The sequence below is a fragment of the Neolamprologus brichardi genome, chromosome 3 (genome assembly GCF_056152115.1).
Source record: "Neolamprologus brichardi isolate AB-2024 chromosome 3, ASM5615211v1, whole genome shotgun sequence".
Taxonomy (NCBI): domain Eukaryota; kingdom Metazoa; phylum Chordata; class Actinopteri; order Cichliformes; family Cichlidae; genus Neolamprologus; species Neolamprologus brichardi.
In genome coordinates, this window is record NC_142106.1 from 58,964,357 (window position 1) to 58,987,618 (window position 23,262).

A 23,262-nucleotide genomic window follows, 5' to 3' on the forward strand; every position below is an offset into this window, starting at 1 on the left:
AGGAGACCTGCTCTACCACCTGAGCTACAGCCACCTACTGGCAACGATGAGTAAACCCTCACTAGGTTTTGGATAAAGTGTACACTCACAAACCTGTCAAACCTGCATTTGAAACATTAACTACCATAGCAGTATAGTATTGCAACATGGCATTTGGTTCTTCCAACTAAAATAGGAAAATAGGAACATAAATAGTGGCATCATTGCCAGACCTGGCCCGCATCTGGTTGACATACACCCTGCCATGACACCAGTCAGTCAGAAGTGCCAGCTTGATGCCGGATCCCAGCCAGACCTGTTTTCTATGTGCCTGGGCCACATACACAAAACCACAATCGGGCCAGAAATGGCATGCTATCGCATAAACAGTGGCGTTATTGCCAGACCTGGGGCACATCTGGTTGACATACGTCTCATCATGCCAGAAGTCAGCCAGCAGTGCCGGCTTGATAGCAGATCTGGGCCAGACCTGCTTGCTATGTGGGCTGGAGCACAAACTGGGTGTCATCAGGACGCTACAACACAGAACAAACACCATCCCCACAGACACAGCAGCCAGGGAAGCAGAAGAACATCACATCAAGAAGGCCTGAGGAAATGTGAACGCTGGTTTGAGGGCAGAGTCAAGGAGGCCATTTATGTGAAAAGGGAAAGACCATCTCTGAATGGAGGAGGGGGCCTAAGGGTACAACTGTCACCAGCTTACAATGCTGTGATTGCAGCCATTCCCCAACTCTCTGTGAACTGGACTCATGGGCATTGATCAGTGGTTGTTGATCAATGGTCATGACAATATGCGTACCAATGATCAAGGAACTGACCTCCCAGCCCATTGTTCTTCAGTGGGCTGGTTTCAGTCATTATACAAATGTCCTGTTTATAAGATTGGGGAAACCTGCAGTCAGCTGAGACTGAAGAAGTCACCTGATGATGATGAAATGTTTCTCCCACTGAAAACATCCAGATGAACAGAATCAACTTTTTTGGGATTTACGTACCTGGATGATTGAGCATCAAGACACAACTCTGTGACTTTTCTCAGATGAATAAATCCTCTCCTCCAGCTTTGTTTACATCTACCAGCCCTATGGCGCTGCCCAGGGACAATAATCTATGCTGAGAGGTGGAAAGTCATACAGGTGTCTGCTCCTGCCTTCAGTTATTTTTATCTACTGTGTGTCAACTGGCTGAACCTACTGCAACTGTCTACTGTCTCCCTAAACTCAGCAATGACTTAGTGATCTATCCATTTTCTGACCAAACACATCCTGCTGCAGGATGTTAACATAGCAGCCAATGATGATCCCACTCACTGTGAACAACACATTTGGACCTGATTTGCTGCTCTGCTTTACACGTGAACTTCCACTGCTGCTGTCACCAACTTGAGAGGCTCTACAGAAAAACTGGACTTGTCCATTAAAATAATAAACTACATTATAAGGGCAGCATTGCTCAATCAACTCTAATTACTATGGCCATGTTATCTCTTCTAATTAAGGTACAGACACTCAAACTTGCTGCTTTCAGTGAGAAGTCAAATGTCTGAATATGAGCTGGAAGCTGCTGAGAGTCCTCCCTCCTTCCCGTGGGGTTTACTTTCTCTACTACTTTCACTATAAACACGCCCCTTTCATGCACCTGCAGAGGGCCACCAGCAGATGGAGCTGTCTCAAACAAATCCACTTGGATAGTTCGCTGTCGATGATTTTCTCAGTATGATTGTAGCATTTTGAGTTATTCTTTAGATTTATTTAAACACTTATATTGTGCACAAGCGTTGAGCGACCCATAATTTCTCTGTACTTTTTATAAGAGCAGCCAGACTTTCAGCTAGTTTTTCTTTTGCTCTGCAGGCTTTATGAAGGTGTGTCAAAGTTGTTCTTTGGACATTGGCTGCTTTTTAAATCATTTTAAGTCTTCGTACAGGAACATTCTTCAAGCTAAATCCAAGTGTGTTAGACCAGAATAAACTTGATAGATATGCGTGTGTGTGTAACTCTTAGAGCTGTTTGGCTGCTTTTTATGGGGGCGGGGTCTTTGGAAAGTGAGCAAACCACAGTTTTAGTAACACACCCTGAATTGCACACTTTAACAAACAACATGAGATTTTAACAGTAATGTAAAAATGCTGTGATTCATTGTTATTAAGCACAAACACATCTATGGCCCCGTTTCCATTAGTAGCTGCTCAGATCGACTCACAACAGGTCGCCACGACTGGACTGGATCCACTGGTTTCCATTACAGTTGAGGACCACCTAATGTTGTCGTCTCAATAATAATAATAATAATAATGGATTGGATTTATATATATATATATATATATATATATATATTTAGAAAGTGCTTTGGGTGCCACTATTCATTCACTCTCGCAGTCACACACTGGTGGAAGCAAGCTGCAGTTGTAGCCACAGCTGCCCTGGGGCAGACTGACAGAAGCGAGGCTGCCTCTGGCCAACACCAGTAGGCGGTAGGGTAAAGTGTCTTGCCCAAGGACACAACGACCAGGACAGAGAGCCCAGGGATCGAACCGGCGACCTTCCGGTTACAGATATGCTTCCCAACCCCCTGAGCCACGGTCGCCCTTAAATATAGCCGAGTGTCAACTCACATCATTAGTAAGTGTTAATGCTCCTAATTTCCATCATATTTGTCATTTATTTCTCAAAGTTATTGTAGAAACAGTTATTCAGCTTCATTCTCACTGATCTCAACTACAAACTGTTTCACTTTGGTTTCTGTTTAAAGCCTCGATGTTTAAAATGTTTCCCTGTGATCAATGTTCCCTCTAATGTTTCATGTGTCTGAACACACAAACTCCCTGAGCGTCCCTTGGACCACTGTGAGCAACAGCAGACATGTGCACTGTGGTCACGCCAGCATCGAATCATCCAGGTTACATGTTTATTAAAGTAATCTAATTACAGCATTTATGTTAGACTACTTTTAATTAACTGCTTTAGCCCACTTACAATGAAAATTAAAAACAATCTTGTTCATGACCTGTGTAGCATGTTAACACTATTGGAAGGAAAAATAACTTGAACTCCAATTTTGAAAACACAACTTTATTATTATTATTTTTTATTATTAAGCTCTGACTTGTATTATGAGTCTGTGGTCTGGGAGAGAGTCTGTAACTCTGGATGCAAATACAGTAAATAATGACCAGTGCTGGGCAATTAATTATATAGTTACTTCTTCAAAAAGGTAAAACACCCTTTTTTACAGCTGTTTACCTAAAAATGCAGCCAAGGCGTTTTTTTAAACAAACATTTCAAACTATTTACAGTTTGAAAGTTACAATCAGCTGTTCTGCATCAAATCTGATGCCACACAAATTATTTGTGTCACTCCAAAAATAATTTCTGTCCACTATGAGATGAAGGAGAACAACAGCCTGATACCTGCAGGCCTGACAGCAGCAGATGTGTCACTGCTGTAACACCTGTAACACTCAGCAGTCGCCTCATTGTTCTGACACACAACAACACTATTGACTACACTACACACTAACTACACACTAACTACACAAGATTTGCGCTAAACGTCGCAAATCTCTCACATCTCAAACACACCATCACTCCTAAAACTTCCCCCTCCCTAAACAACTAAATGCCCTGTTGCCATATCATGTTTTGATTGGTCGACATGGTACATTTTTCCACCAATAGGAAATTGGTTTCATCTTTGCTCACAGGCTTTCGAGCGTTTTCCTTATAAAACGCAGTTTTTACCGTTTCTTCCTGCAGTAAATATAAACAACGACAGTATTCAGGAAGAAAAACAAACATTGCAGATATTTTATCATAACTCTGGTTTTACGATCAACACAATTTAAAAACTGGTATAAAGTCCACACTTTTCCCGTCAGTTGTTCCGTCTGTCCTGCTCACATCTCCAATGGTTGTACACGTTGTCATTAACTTCACTCCACATCAGCCGCTTTGCTAAAACACCGGTGTCGACACATAAGGACGCTGTCATAGCCTGTCAACCACGTTGATTAGCTGCGTATATACGAATGTGAATCGCATCATTGGCTGGACAATGGGATAAGGTGGCATCGTTGTAATCCCATACAGGAGCAGCCAGTCACTGACTAACACTGCAAAACAGAATTGTTAACGTATTTACTTTAATTTCAATTCAGGTGGATTTTTTTTGTGTGCAATGCAGATTTTCTGTGCACAGAGACGTGCCAGCAGTGTACAATTGCACATGCGCGCAGCTTAGAGGGAACATTGCCTGTGATCACATTTGCACCGTCTGATTTCAAAGTTTGTTTCTTTTGGACATTTAGTCCACAGAGTCCTTGGTGTTCTGAAAGGGACCTATAAATAAATGTATTATTAATAATAATAAAGTAGTTGTTGTACATGTACAGACCATAAATATGGAGTCCAGCTGTGTTTGATGCTGCTGGGCAGACTGACCACTGGGAACCTCTGAGCTCTGCTGCTCCACTCTGTGGAGGAACCATGGACACACACACACACACACACACACACACACACACACACACACACACACACACACACACACACACTTTGATGATTGAAATGTGAATTTAGCCTCTAAAAGCTGTGTTCAGTCACTTTTGCTGCTTCCCTTGTTGCATCTGTATTTGTAGTTTCTCTGTCAGAGATCAAAATGATCAATAATACAAATGATCCTCCAGAGTCCTTCCACTGTTATCCTGATCACTGACACTTCTTTGTTGTGTTTTAAACTCTGTAAAAACACAAAGATCATAATTCCCTGAATGACTTCAGTGTTTTTCTAACTGAACTTTGTTTCAAAGGCAGTTTCTCAGTAAATGTACTTGTGTGTACTTGTGAAACGTCATCATTCACAGATCAAGTACGTTTCAACTCAAAGTACGTATAAAGCCAAGTGTGTAAGTTCATCTCTGAATGTTTGTGATTCCTACGTTAAGTTTAACAACGATATATGAAGCTGGGACGTCTGTGATGATGGAGGATTTATTCACAAACACACAACAACATTTACACACACATTACCTCTCTTCAGGACGACACACGCCTGATTTAAACTCAACACCAACATCTTTAGACCCGTCACTCTGTAAGAACACAGAGCTGGGTGGAGGTCCAGGCTGGTTCCTGTGAATAATGATGGAGCAGTGATGTGAGTGCTGAGCTGTGACATGGAGAAGAGTCATGGACAGTTAGAGATGGTCATCTCACCTCTGAGCTTTGGTCTGGCTCTCATGTTCCCCACACAGAGTGCTTTTAGAGGGAGGGACTCCCTCCTCTCTGTCCTCACACTGATCCATGCTGCTCAATTCACATCAGCTCACACACACTTTCTACCTTCACCTGCAGAGGAAACACAAATCATTCATGTGCACATCAACTGAAATCCTCTATAACAGTGGTTCCCAAACTTTTTTTGCTGGGCCCCCCTTGTTTTACAAGAAAAATGTTCGCGCCCCCCTCGCGCGCATGCGCGCATGCGCGCACGCACGAACACATCCTCCAACCACACACACCCATATTTTGCTCCATTGCGGTTTATTTCACACCTCAAACATTTAGTAAACAATTAAGCAAATACAAGTAATCTCCAATAAATTACAGGTAGTAAGAAAATAAACTACTCACTCTTTTACGCTATGTCCACACCTACACGGGTATTTTTGAAAACGCAGCTGTTTCGTCCACAACGGCGTTTCGAATCACCGAGAACGGAGATTTTTTAAAACTCCTTTTTTGCGTTTATGTGTGGACGAGGAATATAGAGTTCATCACTCAACGTCAAAGTTATGTGCCTTTTTCACGTCACGCTGTGCGCCACGTTATTGTTTACATGAGATGAATTGCAGAATGGCAGATAGAGACGAAATACTGTTAATCTGACTATCTGCAGGTTTTACACGCTCACATATACACGCAGTTACTGTCGCTCCATTTAGAAAGGCAGAGGTGTCGCGGTGTAATTATTTTACATGTAGTTGTTTTTTTTCTGTGTAATAATATTCAACATTGCTATCAATACATTTTTCAAAAAATCCGTCTGCAAAATGGGTTCAAAAACATAAACAACTGTTTGTCCGTGATTTGAACCGGGGGAACAAATTGTGACAGGATCAGCCTGATGTTATTTGTATCCCACTGTAACTTTACTGTATAAAGAGCTAACATCTCCAAAATGTCAGGAGTAGTCACTACAACAAGTGTTTGTGAACTAAAAGTCAAGAATGTGGGATCCTGTTTGTCCGTGATTTAAACAACCCAGTGCTGCTCCCAACGAAGGGAAAACCAGTTCTGCAGGGAGACCTACCTCGGCACTTGTGCAGGTGAAACCAAAGGGAAGATATGCTTCACCATATTTTCTAGTCTTTGGCTTAGAATGAAGTTGGTTTGGAAACATATTCAGCGATGCTTCCTCTCCTGCTTTGCGTTTGTGTGGGCGCCCGTGCTAGCAGTGTCCAAGCGTTGTTTTTGTTTTGTTTTTTCACTTTTCATGCCGCGCCCCCCCTGCAATGGCTCTGCGCCCCCCCTAGGGGGCGGGCCCCACACTTTGGGAACGTCTGCTCTATAACAAGGCGAACTGAACCTTGTGCTACATTAATATAATAAGAAAATAATGTTAGCACATGGGAATAGAAACTTTGTTACAGTCTAAATTTTAATTCTAATCAATACTCAGCTTGACCATTGTTGTGTACGTCACAAGCAGAGAAACATAAAGGTAAGAAAAGCTGTGTTTTGTTGCCTAAATTGTAGAGGGTGACCTTGCCTCTGCACCTAAACAGAAAAATGAGAACAGTCAGACATAAAGTGGAATTCAGCAGGTGGAAGAAGCCTAAGATGTAACCTGACTCTGACCATGAACACTACAGTCACTGTACTGCACTCCAGCACAGTAAATCCACAGCACCGCAACCTGACCTGTAGAGTGTTTGAATAACACAAAGGTAATTTACCTCAGTTTGTTCTGTGGGACATTTCACAATAAAACAAAATCATCAAATACAAATATCTGATTCAACAATGATCAGATAGAAATTACATGTAAAGTCTATTAAAGTCTATAAAACTTGTCCTTCACTCTCTTCTAATATGCCTACATGCTTATATAGGGTTAAACCTGTGGTTGCATTGTGCATTTAGTTGCAACTCATAACTTCAGCATCTGTATTAGAAATAACAGACGGCTTTTTTTGTTGTTTGGCTTTTTTTGTTGTTTGGGGGTTTTTGGGGGCTTTGTTGGGAAAAATATATCTGTAATCACTTTGATTTTTCTTTTGAAGTTTAAAATAGATCAGTGCTAAAATCATGACAATATGAAACAAATTTAATGTTTATTAATGGATACAAGACTTAAATTAACATATCTCTAGAACCCTGTGTAATAACCTCCACGTTTTACAAAAACCTGCCTATTTATGCAGTTTTTTAACAAACGTTTTATCAACATTAACCTTTATATTGAACTTAAACCTGTCTTCAGTTTGATTTGTGATTATTTTCAAGTTTCAGCATTTTTAAATGATCAGCATCCAAAATCGCATCATCATATTCACTTCTGTTTACGCAGGCATTTTAACATCCACAGAATTTGTAGATCAAGTTTGTTTGTTAAACTCCTGCATGCTTTTGTTTTGTTCCTGGTACTTTTAAAGGTCTTTCTTATTGTCAGTGCTGCACATGTGGATTTCATTCATCGCACTTGTTTTGACTTCTGAGTGTAGAGTCTATAAAAACTAATTTAAAGCTTTTTTCCCTCCAGCTTCTCTGTTATTGTCATCAGTCGGCCACGCTCACACAAATCCACCTAATATGAAGTTAATTAAATAATAAAAGGACTATGAATTATTGACATTTTAGTCCCTGTTGTTTTTAAACCTGTATTACTGCGCTATAAATGAATCATTATACTGTTTTGTTATAAGCTCAGTGATTCCAGCAGCTTCTCTGGGTTATTTCCATCAATTTAGACTCAATTTAGACAGTCAGCTATTACATTTGTTTAGATATTCCACTTTCTGTACTCCAGATTCATCAGTTTCTGTGTTTATCAAAATCTTTAACCAAACTAAAGATATCTGTGAAATGGACGGTATATTCAGTTCATGTAAATATATCTGCATTTACTCCAGGTGACATCACTCCAGTTGTTTTGATGGTGGCTCCTAATATTTAACCTACTCTTTCACAGAAGAGCTGCCTAATCGCTGAGTAACTTTGTTTCTTTTTTGATTCAGGTTTACTTGAGTGCACATGTATTTTGGGTTTAGTCAGTGAAGTAACGTTATGTAATTCAAAGTTCAATTAATTTTTATTTTATTCCAGTTCATCTGTTAATCCCCCCTCTCTTTAAATCAGTTTGCTTCTGATTGCTCCTCTGTTACTTCTACAAACAGTATCTGCTGCTTAGGGCCACCACTTCCTCCACGTGCCGCTGCGGAGATTCAGAAAATGAATCTGAACCTGAAAAACAGATTTTCTATGTGTTTTATTGGAAATCTTTGTTTCTTATATTTTCTCCCCTGACATGTAGATCTGTACTGTATTAGAGTTCATAGCGGGAACAAAGATCCCAGCATGATTTCTCTGTTTGGGAAATCTTCCAGTTATTTCCTTGAACCTGGTTAGTGAACTGAGTCAGTGCTAGACTGTATAAATGCTGTTTCACTGGATGCTACCACATAAAACACATTTAGCAGCTCACCATTCTCTAAGGCTACGTTCACTCTGCAGGTCTTGATGCTCAATTCAGATTTTTTGATCAAATCTGATTGTTTTGTCTGCTCGTTCACACTACAAATAAAATGTGACAGCAAACGCGCTCTAGTGTGAACGCTCAAAGCAGCCGCATGCGCAAAAGAAGACGTCACAGACAACGCGCTCTGTTTAGACCCAGAGCAACAGTATTGTTTGACTGATGACCTTAATATAAAGACTTCAGACTTTACGTTTCCCACTTTTGCTTTAAGTTATAAAGTTATTTTGTTATCTACATTTGGCCTAATAATGATCCTTATTGCTGTTTTAGAGGAGCGCTGCTTCAAAGGATAGTTGCAGATTTCTGTCAGAATCTGCAGATTATACAGAACAAATAAAATGTTCACGTTTCTCCAACGTTGTCTTCCCAACAGTTTCACTGGATGGTCAGGAAGCGTTCACGATGTCTTCTCCAGCGCTGATAATTGGCGTCTGTCTCGTGTCAGTGACGTAAAAGACGGATTTAAAGTGACATGACCATCAAACAGCAGCTTTCTGAAACATCAGATATGTATCAGATTCAGGACCACATACGAAAGTGACCCAGATCGGATTTGAAAATATCAGATTTGTGCCGTTCACACTGTCACCATGATGGATTTGGGTCACATAGGGTCAAAAAAGTCAGATTTGATGCGCTTTCGCCTGCAGTGTGAACGTAGCCTAATATGGAGAACACCAGATCTGCAGCAGGGTTTGGATTTTTGTTGTTTTATCTTGATGGCATGTGAACAAGGTTTTTGTTTGATTGTTTGTTTTAAATCAGCTAACTTGTGGAGAAACTAGAAAGAAAAACTTCTAAAGATCCTCAAACACAGTCCGATCAGAAGAAGTGGGTCCTGAGCATTAAAGTCAGCATTAGCTCTCTGCTCTGTCTTACATCATTTTCATGAAAAGATATTTTAATGATGTTTGGTGTTTTCAGCCAAGGAAACCATGTCCATGAACATTTATAGCACCAAAATAGAAAAACTAGTAGCTGCATGCAGCATAGTTTCAGTTTTCAGAACACCTGATCTCAGTGATGCACCAATGGTAACAACACTCATTTAACAGAGCTGTATAAAGGCAAAGAGACATCAGGGGTTTGATTTAGATCATACATTTGATTTATTTTATGTCATGACATAAAATTAATTTGTTTTATGTCAAGTAAATTAAAATATCTCACTTCCTGTTCTTTTCTATCAACTCCATCAGTTTCTGTGATGCCTCAGTGATCAGCCATCAACAGAAGAAGGTTTAACTTCCTCATGTTTAAGTGCGTCACACTATGCCTGTGTTTGAACATTAAACATGTTATTACATGTAACTTTACTGTGCGCTGTTTCTTCTGTTTTTGAATCAAGTCTTCTGTTTTTCATGAATAAACGAGTCCTTGTTAAAGATGTTAAAGGAAAGCATCAGCAGTCAGGAACAGATGGCTTCGAGCCCTCTGCTGACCAGGAGCAGCACAAGGTCTTAGACAGACTCAGACCTGATCTTCTGGACACAACCGTCTGATTCTTGTTAAAAAAGTTCAGATCTTTCTATCTGAACATTTCCCACACAGGTAAGAATTCACAAAGGACCAAACAACTAATTACTTTTGTCCCTTGAACAGTTCATTTGTGTTTAATTTGAAACAGATCAAACACTAGTATCAGGCTTGCGTTCTGCACTTTATATCTTACACATCTTCAGTTATGGAGTGAGCGGTTTAAATGCGTTTGAGGCTGTGAGACTTTGCTCTTACATTAAAGTCATGATTTACTAAGAATTCATCACAACAAACAGAATCGTAACATGCATCAGTTCAACTATTTAACTCATCTAAATGTACCATTAAGTGACTGGATAAATGTATTTAATACAAGAGTAACCTGGTTCGTTGGCAAAGGTTTGTAGCTAAATTCAGGGCAACAAACTTAAATACAATCAAGTGACTCTTCATTCAGACTGAAAATAGTTCAAAAAGGACAAAGTTCAAAGTGTTCAACAAAAAATTGCAAAGACTTCAATGGGATGGCAACACACAGACACAAGAGACACACTGTGACCAACTAACAGTGATTAAAATCTTCAAACACTAAAAGAAGTCAGACTCAGGTCCCTGATTAAAACACAATAAACACAAAACCCTCAGAGTGTGACAGCAGCAATCAATGTGTTCATCACAATAGAAAGACACAGAAAAGCAGAAGAGTCCAAATATATTTTTAAACTTGTGTATTTTAAACTTGCAAACTCCATATGCAGATATTATCAGCACACACAGCATTTAAAACATGAATCTTATGTCTGATTGACTTTGCAGTGACCCTGAACTAAACTGAGCTGCTTTGTTTTGTGTTTTTTCACTTCAGTAAAACCTGAATGCCAACTTCTTAACAACAAACTGATTTTATCTCTTTGTCCTTGTTTAAAGGGAAAAACAATGTTACATGACGATACTGATTAGTGTCAGTTGGGTCTAAAGTTACACACAGAACCATTTAAACTGTTGATCACAGTAACAAATGTTTAAGTGCAGAGTAACTGACTGATAATCAGTGTGGATTCCAATCAATCAATAATCTATAATCATGTGTCTTCAAACACAAGCGATCCAAAGTGTGTCCTGAAATAAGAGCTGAACATCTGGTCCAAACATCACAGAGCAGAAACAAACAAACTGTTAAAGGAGGAAACAACACAAACGTACAGTTTCTTCAAACACCAACAACAAGCTCCACAGCTGGACACCAAACACAGAAACCCAGGTGAGCTGCTTCCTGGAAGGAGGCGGGACTCCACCTGAAGTAGGGCAGCAGTCAGATTTTCACATTAAGAGCATGCTATTCTCTAGTTAATTTAAGATTTGGCTCATTCCTTCTCATTGCCACTTCAAGGTACTAACACTTATTTCATGTGGGAAAGCGCCCTTAACCCCTTCAAAGTTTATACGTCACAGTTCTTTAATACGTCGGCTCAACTGTCAACAACGTTGAGTCCAGATGTGTGGACAGCTTTCGTGCTTCCTCAAACCTTTGTTCAAGTTCAATACAGTGCTCCCTCATTATAACACGGTTGTACAAAAGCCAGTTGGCAGAGCTGACGAACAGAGCCACATCTGCAGAGTAAATATATCAGTATACAGCTGCCAAATAGCCAATGAGCGGGAAGGCAACCCATCCTCTTCACCAATCAGAAGACACAATTCTACCTCATCATCACGCTTCGACGCAGAGAGTTCGGTCAGAGCTGCAGGTGGGGAGAGTCAGCAGAGGTGTGCGTCCATGAGACTGTAAGTTTCTGTGTTTTATCCTGTTTGTTCTTTGCTGCGGCCATTATCCTCCTTTGTTTAAATCCTTGGCGCACACTTAGTTTACCGAATGTTACTGTCATTTACTGCGAAGCAGCCTCTGCCAGGCGCTCATTATGGGACCGTCACTAATTTCTCATGTTGGCACTTGTGTAAAGTGCCTAGTTAGGATTTATGTAAATAGTTGTGACGGAGTTACACCGTCCTGGGCCGCAGACAGCTGATCTGGGCGCATACACGCACCACCACCATTAGTTTCTACAATTACCGTGAATGACGTGTTTGTACTGCCATTTATATCCAACAACATCAAGCAGTTAAATCAGAGAGTTCATGTTACTAACAGCTCAGCTCTCTGCAGCAGACAGAGGCTGGACTTTAAAATCAATGAAGCGATCTTTAGACGCGTCACTCTTTAAGGACACACAGCTGGGTTCAGGTCCAGCAGGTCTCCCATAGATCCTGTTAGAGAAGAAAACGTGTTTTTCATTTGCAGGCACAGAAGCTATTGAAGACTAAGCACACCTTCATTATCCTAAAGAGAAACTGGTTTGCAGGCTAAACATAAGCAGTGTAAGTCTCTGCAATGTAAGAACAGAGATAAACACTGTCATTTACACTGTTCAGGATTATGGTCGTACTGTGAGCAGCTGGAGTTTAAATGTATTGTATTATACGTATGTAAGAATTCCTCTGGGTTATTCAAAGAAAAGGCTGAGGATGAGTTGGTTAGAGCACAGAGTTTAAATACATGGACTGAACCATGTGACCTTTACAGACAGCTGGGACCAGAGTCGAGCTTTGCCCTGAAATCTTTGCTGTTTTCACTTGATAACAGCAGCTGTTTAAAGTTACTGAGTGTGTTTGACAGTAAAGTGAATGTAAATGTGAGACACTGTGTGCTCACAGCTAAAGGCTGCAGTCAGCTGTGTTAGAGCCTCTTTCACACAATGATCCTTTAATAAACACTCAGAGCTCCATGTTGATGAAGCAGTCATGTGTGAGCTTGTGTGCTGACATGTTGACAGTTTGACTTCAGCTTTTACTGAAGAAAATCCACAGAAGGCTGAAAGTGAAGCATCACTTCCTGTTTGAGGAGAGCCAACAGTCTGTTTACACGTCATGTCTGAGTTACAGCTGGAATAAATGATCATTTGCAAAGTCTGCTGCTCTTTCTGTAACCATCTGACCATCAACTAACTCTGTGCTGCTGCTGCTCTCATTCACAAAGTGCTCAATTACATTTTTAACTCGTGTAAGAGCTCTTAGTGTTAGCTTAGTGTTAGCTTAGTGTTAGCTTAGCGTTAGCTTAGCGTTAGCTTAGCTTTAGCATGCTGTCTGACTAGCTTAGCGTCAGAGCTCTGCAGGTAAATATTAATCACAGTGACAGTAAAGGAGGTAAAGATGAGAAAAACACTGCAGCTGAGCTGTGACGTCATCACGTACGCTGCGTCCTCTGTGGGCTCTGAGTGAACTCACAAAGTACAAACTACAAGTACACAAACACGAACGTAGCTCAGAGTGGCGGACACACTCGGCCTCGTTGGTCCAGCTGTGAGTCCGTTACCGTGAACTATGGAGCGGCAGATTTGTGCTGAACTAAGCTGCACACAGCTGATGTTAGCCAGGAAAACATTACACACTGACTTTAATGGAGAGACCGGAAATACAAACACACACAGTTTGTTGTGTGAAGAAATCAAACATGAGCTGAACAAACAGTAAAGCTCCTAAAGACAAACTGTTAAAGGAGGAAACAAAGCAAACTTACAGTTTCTTCACACACCAACAACAAGCTCCACTCCACACCTGGACACTAAACACGGACACACAGGTGAGCTGCTTCCTGGAAGGAGGCGGGGCTCCACCTGAAACTCAGCACAGGTGGGAGGGGCTCAGCTCTGTGTGTGCTGATGTGTTAACTTTAAAAATCTGCGTCTGACTGCTCAGACTGAGTCAGAGTAAAGTTCACATGCTGACGTGTGGAGACATGAAACCTTGTTGTAGCTGCAGGTGTGAACACACTGATCCCAGATCAGCTCTGCTGTATTTGTAACATGAACATTTCTGCTGCAAAGCTTCAAATGTTCAGCATGTTTCTCTGTTTCCAGTCTATAGATCCAGTCACACTTTCTACCTTCACCTGTGCAGGAAAGACTGAGAGCAGAGCTGAAACCAAGCGTCCAATCAGTGAGCAGCATCAACACCTGAGCTTCATTCAGACTCTGTTATGTTATCATTGAAGATGTTGTGTGAATGAAATGATGTAAATATCCAAACAACTTCTTGTATGAAGCAGTCACTGATACACTACTGTGTCGCTGACACACACTGTGCGAGGTCACTTCCTGTGTTTGCTCTTAGAAACATGGCTGTACAGTGTTGTATGTGAGCAGCACACAGCCATACGTCAGCACATCTTCTACATTTACACAGTCAGGCTGTATTAGCAGAACAAAGAAACGCTGTGGATGCTCCTCATTTGAACAAATGTCACTCTGATCCAAAACAAACAGGAAAATGCATCAATACAGAAGATGACAGAGCCAATCAGAAATGTGCATATTACTGCTCAGAGCTGCAGCTTCACTCAACAACTTGTCATATCCAGATTGTTGACACGAGTGATGAAAGGTGTGCTTGTGTTCTCAGAGCTCTGCTTTTTAAACTGGAGCTTGTTCCTTCTTCTGATTGGTCGATCTGTGAGCGACTTCCACAACAATGAAATACAGTCAGACTGAGATCCACCACAACTCACAGCTCATCTTTACTACAATCATGTTTTTCAGTCCCATCAGGAAAAGTTTGGGATCCAATAAGATCCACTTAGAGTGGATGTTTCCACTCAGTGTTCCCACATCTTCCAAAGCCGTGGAATTTCCCGACACTGCCACAGACAATGAAATAATGTTCCTTTATCTTGTGAACACTTTCCACAGTTCTCAGGTATATTTGATTCTATGTATTCATCCCAGTGCTGTCACATAAATCCTCATTAACCATCTGTGCTGGATTCATCTGAGATGTGCATAAATGTAGTGCGAGCACTTTTCCAATCACTGTCTGATGTTTCACTTTCACAATCTTCCTTCTCGTCCCTCGACTGTTCTGATGAGAACAGCGTCAGTGTGTGATCAAACTTTGAGACGATACCTTTACTGAAACCATGTGAGTTTAGTGTTTCTTCCAGAGCAGAAAGGAGGTTTGGAAAGATGACATATTCTGGTTCACAGACATAAAACTTCTGAGCTCAGCAAGTTCTTCATTCAGGATCTGGTTTCTAAACTCCAGGATCATCCAGAGCAGCAGTTTAGTTTGCAGGTTCACTTTATCTCCTGTATATTTAACTTCAGCTGTGCTCTCAGACCGACCGTGGACCCAGCAGAACTGGGTTCAGATCTCTGGGGCCACTTACATCACCTTCATGTCCCGGGTCCATGAGAGCTCTTCAACACCACCTGGTGTTGAACTCTACAGGACCAGTGACTGTAGTACAGAACCATCACTGTGTGAGGACACAAACCAGTATGTTTGATGGTGAGGACCCAGTAAACGATCTAAATACTGCAGATTTAAGATAAGATAAGATGACCTTTATTAGTCCCACAGGTGGGAAATTTGTTCAAAAAGATAAGAAAGAAACTCAGAATGAGCAGAGCTGCTGTAACAGGCTGCCGCACACGCCGCAAGTAAAGAGGCTGATGCTAAATGATGAGGTCACTAAACAGGAAGTACAGAAAGATTTAACTGTGTGTCACATGATGATGTCACAGTCTCTCCCTGTGGGAGGGGCCTAAAGTAGGCATGAGCATTACAGCCATTTCCTCCAGACTGAGAAAACAAAGCTGAAGCAGAGAAACTAGAGACAGAGCAGCAGCAGCCACACAGACAGGAGGCGTCTGCATCAGTGACTCTTTGACATTATGTCCACATCAAAGCAGACACACACTGGGACAACACACAGGAAGATGATGGACGAGGTGGGAGGCGGAGCTAGTCTCCAGTTTCACCAATCACAATCCATCAGGACTGTTCATCAAATGAAACGCTCGCGTCGTAACGAGACGTCGACACGACCAAACGCCATCACAGACACGTCTCTGCTCGCTGTCAGAAGACGAGGACGATGAAACAGGAAGGATTGAACTCTTCTGTGACATCAACGCCAGCAGAGGCTGAAACACATCCTGACCTTGAACATCACAGATCCCCACGGGCACACTCCCATCTCACACATCACATCCTGTAAGAGGAGGAGAGCGCCGGGGTCGTGCTCAGGAGATATGAAGTTCAGTTAGAGCAAAGAGCATAAAGCAGCATGTAAACAAAGTGCACAGGGTTCATTCATGTTTGCAGGGCGCCCATCACTGCGCCGCCACAGCTGGAAGTGTGTGCGAGTGTTCAGTCACCCTGCAGGGATCTGTGATTACTCTCAGAGAAAACCAATCATGATACAGACACTTTTCTTTCTCCCTGCTGGAGGTTGGCTGGACTTCTTTACTGTCCAACAGCTGAGCTGGACAGAAACAATCCCAGGTTTCCCTGACTGAAGGTCACCATGCTCACCTCAGCGTGGGAGGAGTTTCAGGCCTTCTGACAGACGGCTGCAGGTCAGTGCTGCACCGACGTTGTTGGGTCCTGAGTCATGGGGACAGCAAACGACTTGTCAAAGCATCTGCAGGAGACGAAAGCTGAACTTTATTAAGCAGCAAAAGGACATCAAAGCACTAGATGTGAGTAAAGAGCTGCTCCTCGGCCCCATCATCGTGTGCTCGCTGCAGCTTCTACATCAGGTTCTAGTGGACAACCATGAACCTGAACTCAACACCTGAAACTGTCCAGCAGCTCTTTGTGTCTCCACGTCTCTGCTGGATGGACTCACCCACTGAAGCCAGGACTCAGTGTGGAGCTGGGTGTGGAAAACGTCCTGTATCACCATCACATGACACAGAGTGTCCACAGAGGGTGTCACGGGTAAGCTCACGGTCACTGGGAGGCTGAGTGTGGAGTCAGTGTTGCTGTGGTTTGTGTGTGTGTGGAGATGAAACACACCAGTGTGTCCTGTCACATCTGTTTGACCTCTGTCACAGTGAGCTGACCTCTGCTCCTCCTGCGTCTCTCACTGGACTAACTTTGTTAGCTGGACAACGATCGTGTCCACAAAATGTTTCCTTACAAGGTGAACGACGTTTCATTTAAACTGAATCTTGGATTTTATTGTGAAAAACCTCCTTCAAACATGTCCGAGCGTTACAGAGTCTGTGGATTTTCCCACAGACGTTGCTCCTGTGCTTCCACAGCTGTCACACAGACACATTACCGACTTCATGTCCAACGAAAGCTGCCAGATTTGTACTTTTCCACATCCTTAAATGTGTTTTCAAATTAAAAGCAGCACTTCCTGTTTCCATGGAGGAAATGTAAACCACGTGGAAGCTTTAAACATTAATGTGTTTTCAAATTAAAAGCAGCACTTCCTGTTTCCATGGAGGAAATGTAAACCACGTGGGAGCTTTAAACATTAATGTGTTTTCAAATTAAAAGCAGCACTTCCTGTTTCCATGGAGGAAATGTAAACCACGTGGAAGCTTTAAACATTAATGTGTTTTCAAATTAAAAGCAGCACTTCCTGTTTCCATGGAGGAAATGTAAACCACGTGGGAGCTTTAAACATTAATGTGTTTTCAAATTAAAAGCAGCACTTCCTGTTTCCATGGAGGAAATGTAAACCACGTGGGAGCTTTAAACATTAATGTGTTTTCAAATTAAAAGCAGCACTTCCTGTTTCCATGGAGGAAATGTAAACCACGTGGGAGCTTTAAACATTAATGTGTTTTCAAATTAAAAGCAGCACTTCCTGTTTCCATGGAGGAAATGTAAACCACGTGGAAGCTTTAAACATTAATGTGTTTTCAAATTAAAAGCAGCACTTCCTGTTTCCATGGAGGAAATGTAAACCACGTGGGAGCTTTAAACATTAATGTGTTTTCAAATTAAAAGCAGCACTGTTAACTGTAAGCGCTGTTACACTTTTTGATAGCTGGAAACTTTAACTGTCATCAGAAAACATCAAATATTCTGGATCCTCTCTGCAGTGTCTCGTCTTTCCTCTGTGACTTCCGTGGATTTTAGCTCAAAAATGTTTTTAAATGGTTTGTCAGCAAACTGACCTCTGACCTCTACAGTACTGACCTGTACAAAGAGCTGTCAGTCTCAGCTCTTCTCTCCCAGCACTGGTGGAGCAGGTGTAGTCGCTGCTGACAGCCATTGTTGGTTTTCTCAGAGACAGGCGGAGGTCTGCAGTGTTGAGAGCATCAGCTCTCATCGATGTGCGCCGCTGTAACGCTGCTTTTGTCCTCTGAGATCACCAGGTATGAAATCCGAGTACTGACAGGGCAGCAGGACAGATCTTTCCCCCTCATTCACTTCCATGAGCACAGCCAAGGCATGCTGGGAAACTGAGGACACACCAACAGATGTAGAAATGACCTGCATGCTGTGGGTTTGTCTCCTCACAGGTGACCAATTAGCTGCAGAAACCCAAGCCAGGTGTCTGAATACTGACACATGGACTCTTCTTTATAATAACTACACAATAGTGAGCATTAGTATGTAGTTTATTAATGGAACCAAACTGTTCCTGTTATAGCGACTTTCAGGACCTCCAAGTCTGCACTTATGTTTATTATCAGTTGGAGCCCCTCCTCATTCTTCTTCTTCTTCTTTGGTGCAACCCTGTAAATTTTGGGGTACCCCTTTGGCCCCTCCCCTTTGCTACAATTCCCCTGTGGGAGAGGTCGGTGTCATTTCTTTCCCAACACTGTACAACACACATATAATGTATATTTAGCCACCCTGATGTTTCTGATTGTGTTTTTAGGTCAATTATTGTCATCATTGTGTCTTTGCTAGATGCTGTGAATGTGTAGTACGTGTGTGCCACAAATGTGTTACAGGCACAGTCTATGCTAGCATGAATAGATCTTGCTAGCTTGGAAGTTGTGGTGGGTGGAGCTAACCCTCGGCCCTCCTGTTTGCATTTGGTCGTAGGAGCTGGAGCGAGCAAGTTAATGACTTGGAGCTCTTTGTTTCTTTGACCTTTCATTGTCAGACACAACGTAGGAACACGCCGGTTACATTAAGACAGATTTAAAAGATCTGGATCAATAAGTTCAGAACATCATCAGTGACAGCAGTTTTATATGTCTAAAGTATGACACACAGACAGACCAGTTATTTAGGAGCTGTTATGGTTGTAAATTATAGGTTTATTACTCAGAAAATGATTAATGAAGTATTTAGATAATAATGATGTTTCAGATGATTAACATACAGGATAATTCTGGTTCTATAAATGTTATGAAGTTTGATTTCTCTGAGGTTTCATAAATACTCATCTCTGACTGTAATTTCTGGTAACTGAGGCACTTACTAATCGTTATTGTTAGTTAGTGCTTTTGTCTGATCTCAACGAAGGTGACGATTATTCAGACTTTCAGGAGGTTTTAGATGAAACTGAAAGGCCCACAGAACCAAACACGTCTCAGCTGTGATCACAGCAGAAACAGAAAAACACAAAGTGATCAAACACATACCAAAGCCTACACTGCCATCTAGTGACAGAAACTAGTACTGCTAGACAACCAGGCTGCTTTAAAGCAGGTGATATTTAGGTTGAAAAATAAAAAATAAGTTGATAATAAACATTTGACAAAATCTTTTGGCAGCTAACATCTGGAAGTGAGCTGTTCTTTGGTGGTAATTAACAGTTTATTCTTGTTGGTAATTATGTAATGAAGGGTAGCAGTAAAAGTCACACACACACAGAAATGTTCCTCCATGGCTGACAACAACAACTACAGACACGTCTGTGACTGCGATGAACACCTGAGTGTAAGACGAGGACTGAATATGATACAGTAACAGTCAAATATGAATGTGTGTAACAGCATGATTATGTATTATACATATATCAGAAATATGTGACATTTTACAGCATGTCAAATCTATCTGAACATGAAACCAGTGTTAAAACCATTTCAGTCTCAGTCAGTGTTACTGAAACATTCATCTCCAACAGCATCACTGACAGACAGTTGGAGCAGCTACAGTCAAATCATTGATCAGTGTTTTTAGAACATTAGCTGCTGTTGCTGCACTAGTGCTGCTGCTCTCTTTCTCTTATTGTAGGTCTTTAGCTAACAACATCAAGTGTCTTCATGTGACTGTTGTCTAATGTTCAAATGTAGATAACACCACCTGCACCACCCTGTTCCACAGCACAGCCCTCTCATGTAGGCTTGGCTGCAGCACATATTAGCAGCTGCAGTGACATCAGCTTTCTGTGCAGCACTAGACAGGAGATCCCGCTCCATAGTGTCATCACATCTACAGACGGTTACATGTTCTCACCTGGTAATAAGAAGCTCCAAGATTAACAGACTGAAGGAAATACAAATGAAAGTTACAGTAAACTGAAATCTTGGAAACACAACATGAAACAGCGTGGGAAATATGTTCATGTTGCATAAAACATGTGTTGCATTACAGATATTTATATATTTAAGGTGGGATGGGCTCATCCACCCACTCTCACACCATCATATCACCATCCTGGGTTAGTGTCTTGGTCTCAGCTCACAACATCAGCACAGTCTCGGCTTGGCTGAGGTAGTTGAGTGGTTCTTGTTGTCCCTGACAGCTGCAGGGACAGTGCCATCAGCCATGCAGCAGCACAATGACTGCTCAAAGTCAGTGTGGCTCAGTCTACTGTAAACATTGTCCTAAAGTGGTGGCAAAGTGGCTGCAAGCTGCCTGTACATGCACTCCCAGTACGTGCACCTGCAGATGATATCCACAAAGCTCTGAGTGTCACAGAGTGGGCCTGTGCTCAGGTCACTCTGCCCCATTGAATTCTACTGACAGAGTTTTACAAGTGTGAGGAAAGTTATATATACAAGTTGGTGGCTGATAAGTTCTTGTAGTGACACCTCACCCCGTGGTTCTTATTGGTTAATAGTAGCTTAGAGCATCTGCACCAATCATAAAAGCACCAAGTTTGGATCTCGTGGGTCTCTGCAAGTAAGTCCCTGTAATGTTGGCCAAGCCTGATATACTAGAAACATCTGTCATTACCAGCAGATGAAGCTGCCCTTAAAGCAGGATCTCACTTTAAACCTGACTAAAGAATTTGCTATTAGCATACTATGGTTATATGTCTCTCTCTCCTGTCTCTCACCTGTCCGCCTGGGCGGAGCTCAGCTGGGCTCCGCCCTTGGCCCACGCACCTGCCGTGAATCTGCCTGATGACCTGGACTCGTCGTGTGATTCCTCTGTTTATGCTCACCGCAGTTCTCTTGTGCTCAGGTTCTCGGACTCGTCCGTGACCCCGATCTGTTTCCCTGGTGGCGTGGAGTGGAGTGAGAGTGAGTGTGCTGAAAACAAATACGAGAGGAGCGAGTGAGCAGAGCGTGTGTTGGACTTTGTCCCTTTTCCCCTGGACCATTGCACATCCTGCCCTGTACACGTGGGGTTTGTAAATAAATGTACGACTGCTGTTCTATGTCTGTGAAGGTTCTCAGTCATCCAGGTCATCGTAGTCAAAAGAGCTTGCAAAGAAAAGCGTCTGGACTTCTTTAAGTTACTTGAAGACGTTTCACCTTCATCCGAGAAGCTTCTTCAGTTCAAAGGTCAAATGGTGGAGAGTCCCAGATTTAAACCTAGTGGGAGTTTCCCCCCACAGAGGGACAAAAGGACCCCCTGATGATCCTCTAATCGCCTGAGCCAAGGTGTGGAACTGGGTGTGGGTCCCAATCAGCCAGAGTTTGGGGTGAGCTCATTGTGAAACCTGGCCCCACCTTATCATGTGATTTCCTGAGGTCAGATGGTCCAAGATGTGAGTGGGCGTTAAGGCGTCTGGGGAGGGAACTCAAAACTGGATTATAGATGGCAGACAGTTGGTGTCGTAAACCACCGCCTCTGTTCAAAGATGGTCGCTCACAGTGGACATAGATGCTTCTTTCACTCCTCTTTCAAACCATCTGTCCTCTCTGTCCAAAATGTGAACACTGGCATCCTCAAAGAGTGACCTTTGACCTTTAGATGCAGATGGACAGCTGAGTCTTGTCCTGTGGAGGTGGCTCTTCTGTGTTGTGCGCTTGTGAAGTGGCTGTTTGGTCTCTCCGATGTAGAGGTCTGGGCATTCCTCGCTGCTGTACAGCAAACACCACATTGTTAAGTCTGTGTTTTGGAGTTTTGTCTTTCGGGTGAACCAGTTTGTGTCTGAGTGTGTTGCTGGGTCTGAAGTACACCGGGATGTCATGCTTGGAGAAAACCCTCCTGAGTTTCTCTGATACACCGGCTACATAGGGGATGACAATGTTGTTGCGTCTGTCCTTCTTATCCTCCCTCGCTGGTGTCTGATCTTCTTTTCTGTGCCTCTTTGCTGACTTTATAAACGCCCAGTTAGGATAACTAGGGTGACCATCTCCCTGACTGCTCCTGCTGCCCTCCAACATCTCCAGCTTCAACGGACTTTAGGATTATTTTCCAACTGTTAATTATCCGAGCCATTTCCTGTCATGTTTGATATATTACACTGACATGTTTTTCACCTTATTTAGCCTCATTTTCAAACTTGTGAGATAAATAAAGCATTTCTTATGTTAAGTAATGATTAATTATGACGTCACAAAGGAATCATCCTATTATCACATCCTGATGAGTTTGATCCTGAAGCAGCTTTTATGTCAAACTTGCTGCCTGTTTGACACCCGTCATAGTCTCTGCAGAGGTTTTAGTTGCAGGCTGACGCTGCGGTGATGTGCTGCCACCTGCTGGCAGCTTCCTGTAACTACACAGTCTGTGTGAACAGCTCCACAGGCGTTCAGTCCCTGTAGTGTCTACTCCACAGTGGGAGCTTGTGCACTCTGTGTGCTGGTGTGAACACTGAGCTGAGAGCATCAGCGACCATAACCATCCATTTCTTAAACACAGAGGTCTCTGCTGTGGTTCCTCTCACTCACCACCAGGTGAGGATTTCCTGTCATTGACACTCACTGGACCCAAACAGGTAATTATAGTGTAAAAAGCTGTTTGTCTACGAGCTTGTCTCTCACACTATCATGTGATTTCCTGAGGTCAGATGGCCCAGGATGTGAGTGGGAAGGGATCTTAGGGGGACACTCCAACAGGGTTAAATCTGGGACTCTTCACCATTTG

General features: G+C 42.3%; 1 protein-coding gene across 10 annotated transcripts in view; it reads right to left on the reverse strand.

Moving 5' to 3' along the window:
- LOC148105978 (protein NLRC3-like) overlaps window positions 1-23,262 on the reverse strand; it is a 663,817-nt gene that overhangs the window by 209,833 nt on the left and 430,722 nt on the right. The window contains exon 3 of one of the 10 annotated variants that reach the window (XM_087837920.1): window positions 4,396-4,474. The exons of the other annotated variants lie outside the window; for them this stretch is intronic. Within the exon in view, the coding sequence (XP_087694046.1) occupies window positions 4,396-4,474 (79 nt within the window). The remainder of the gene's footprint in view (window positions 1-4,395; window positions 4,475-23,262) is intronic. 10 annotated transcript variants of the gene reach the window in all.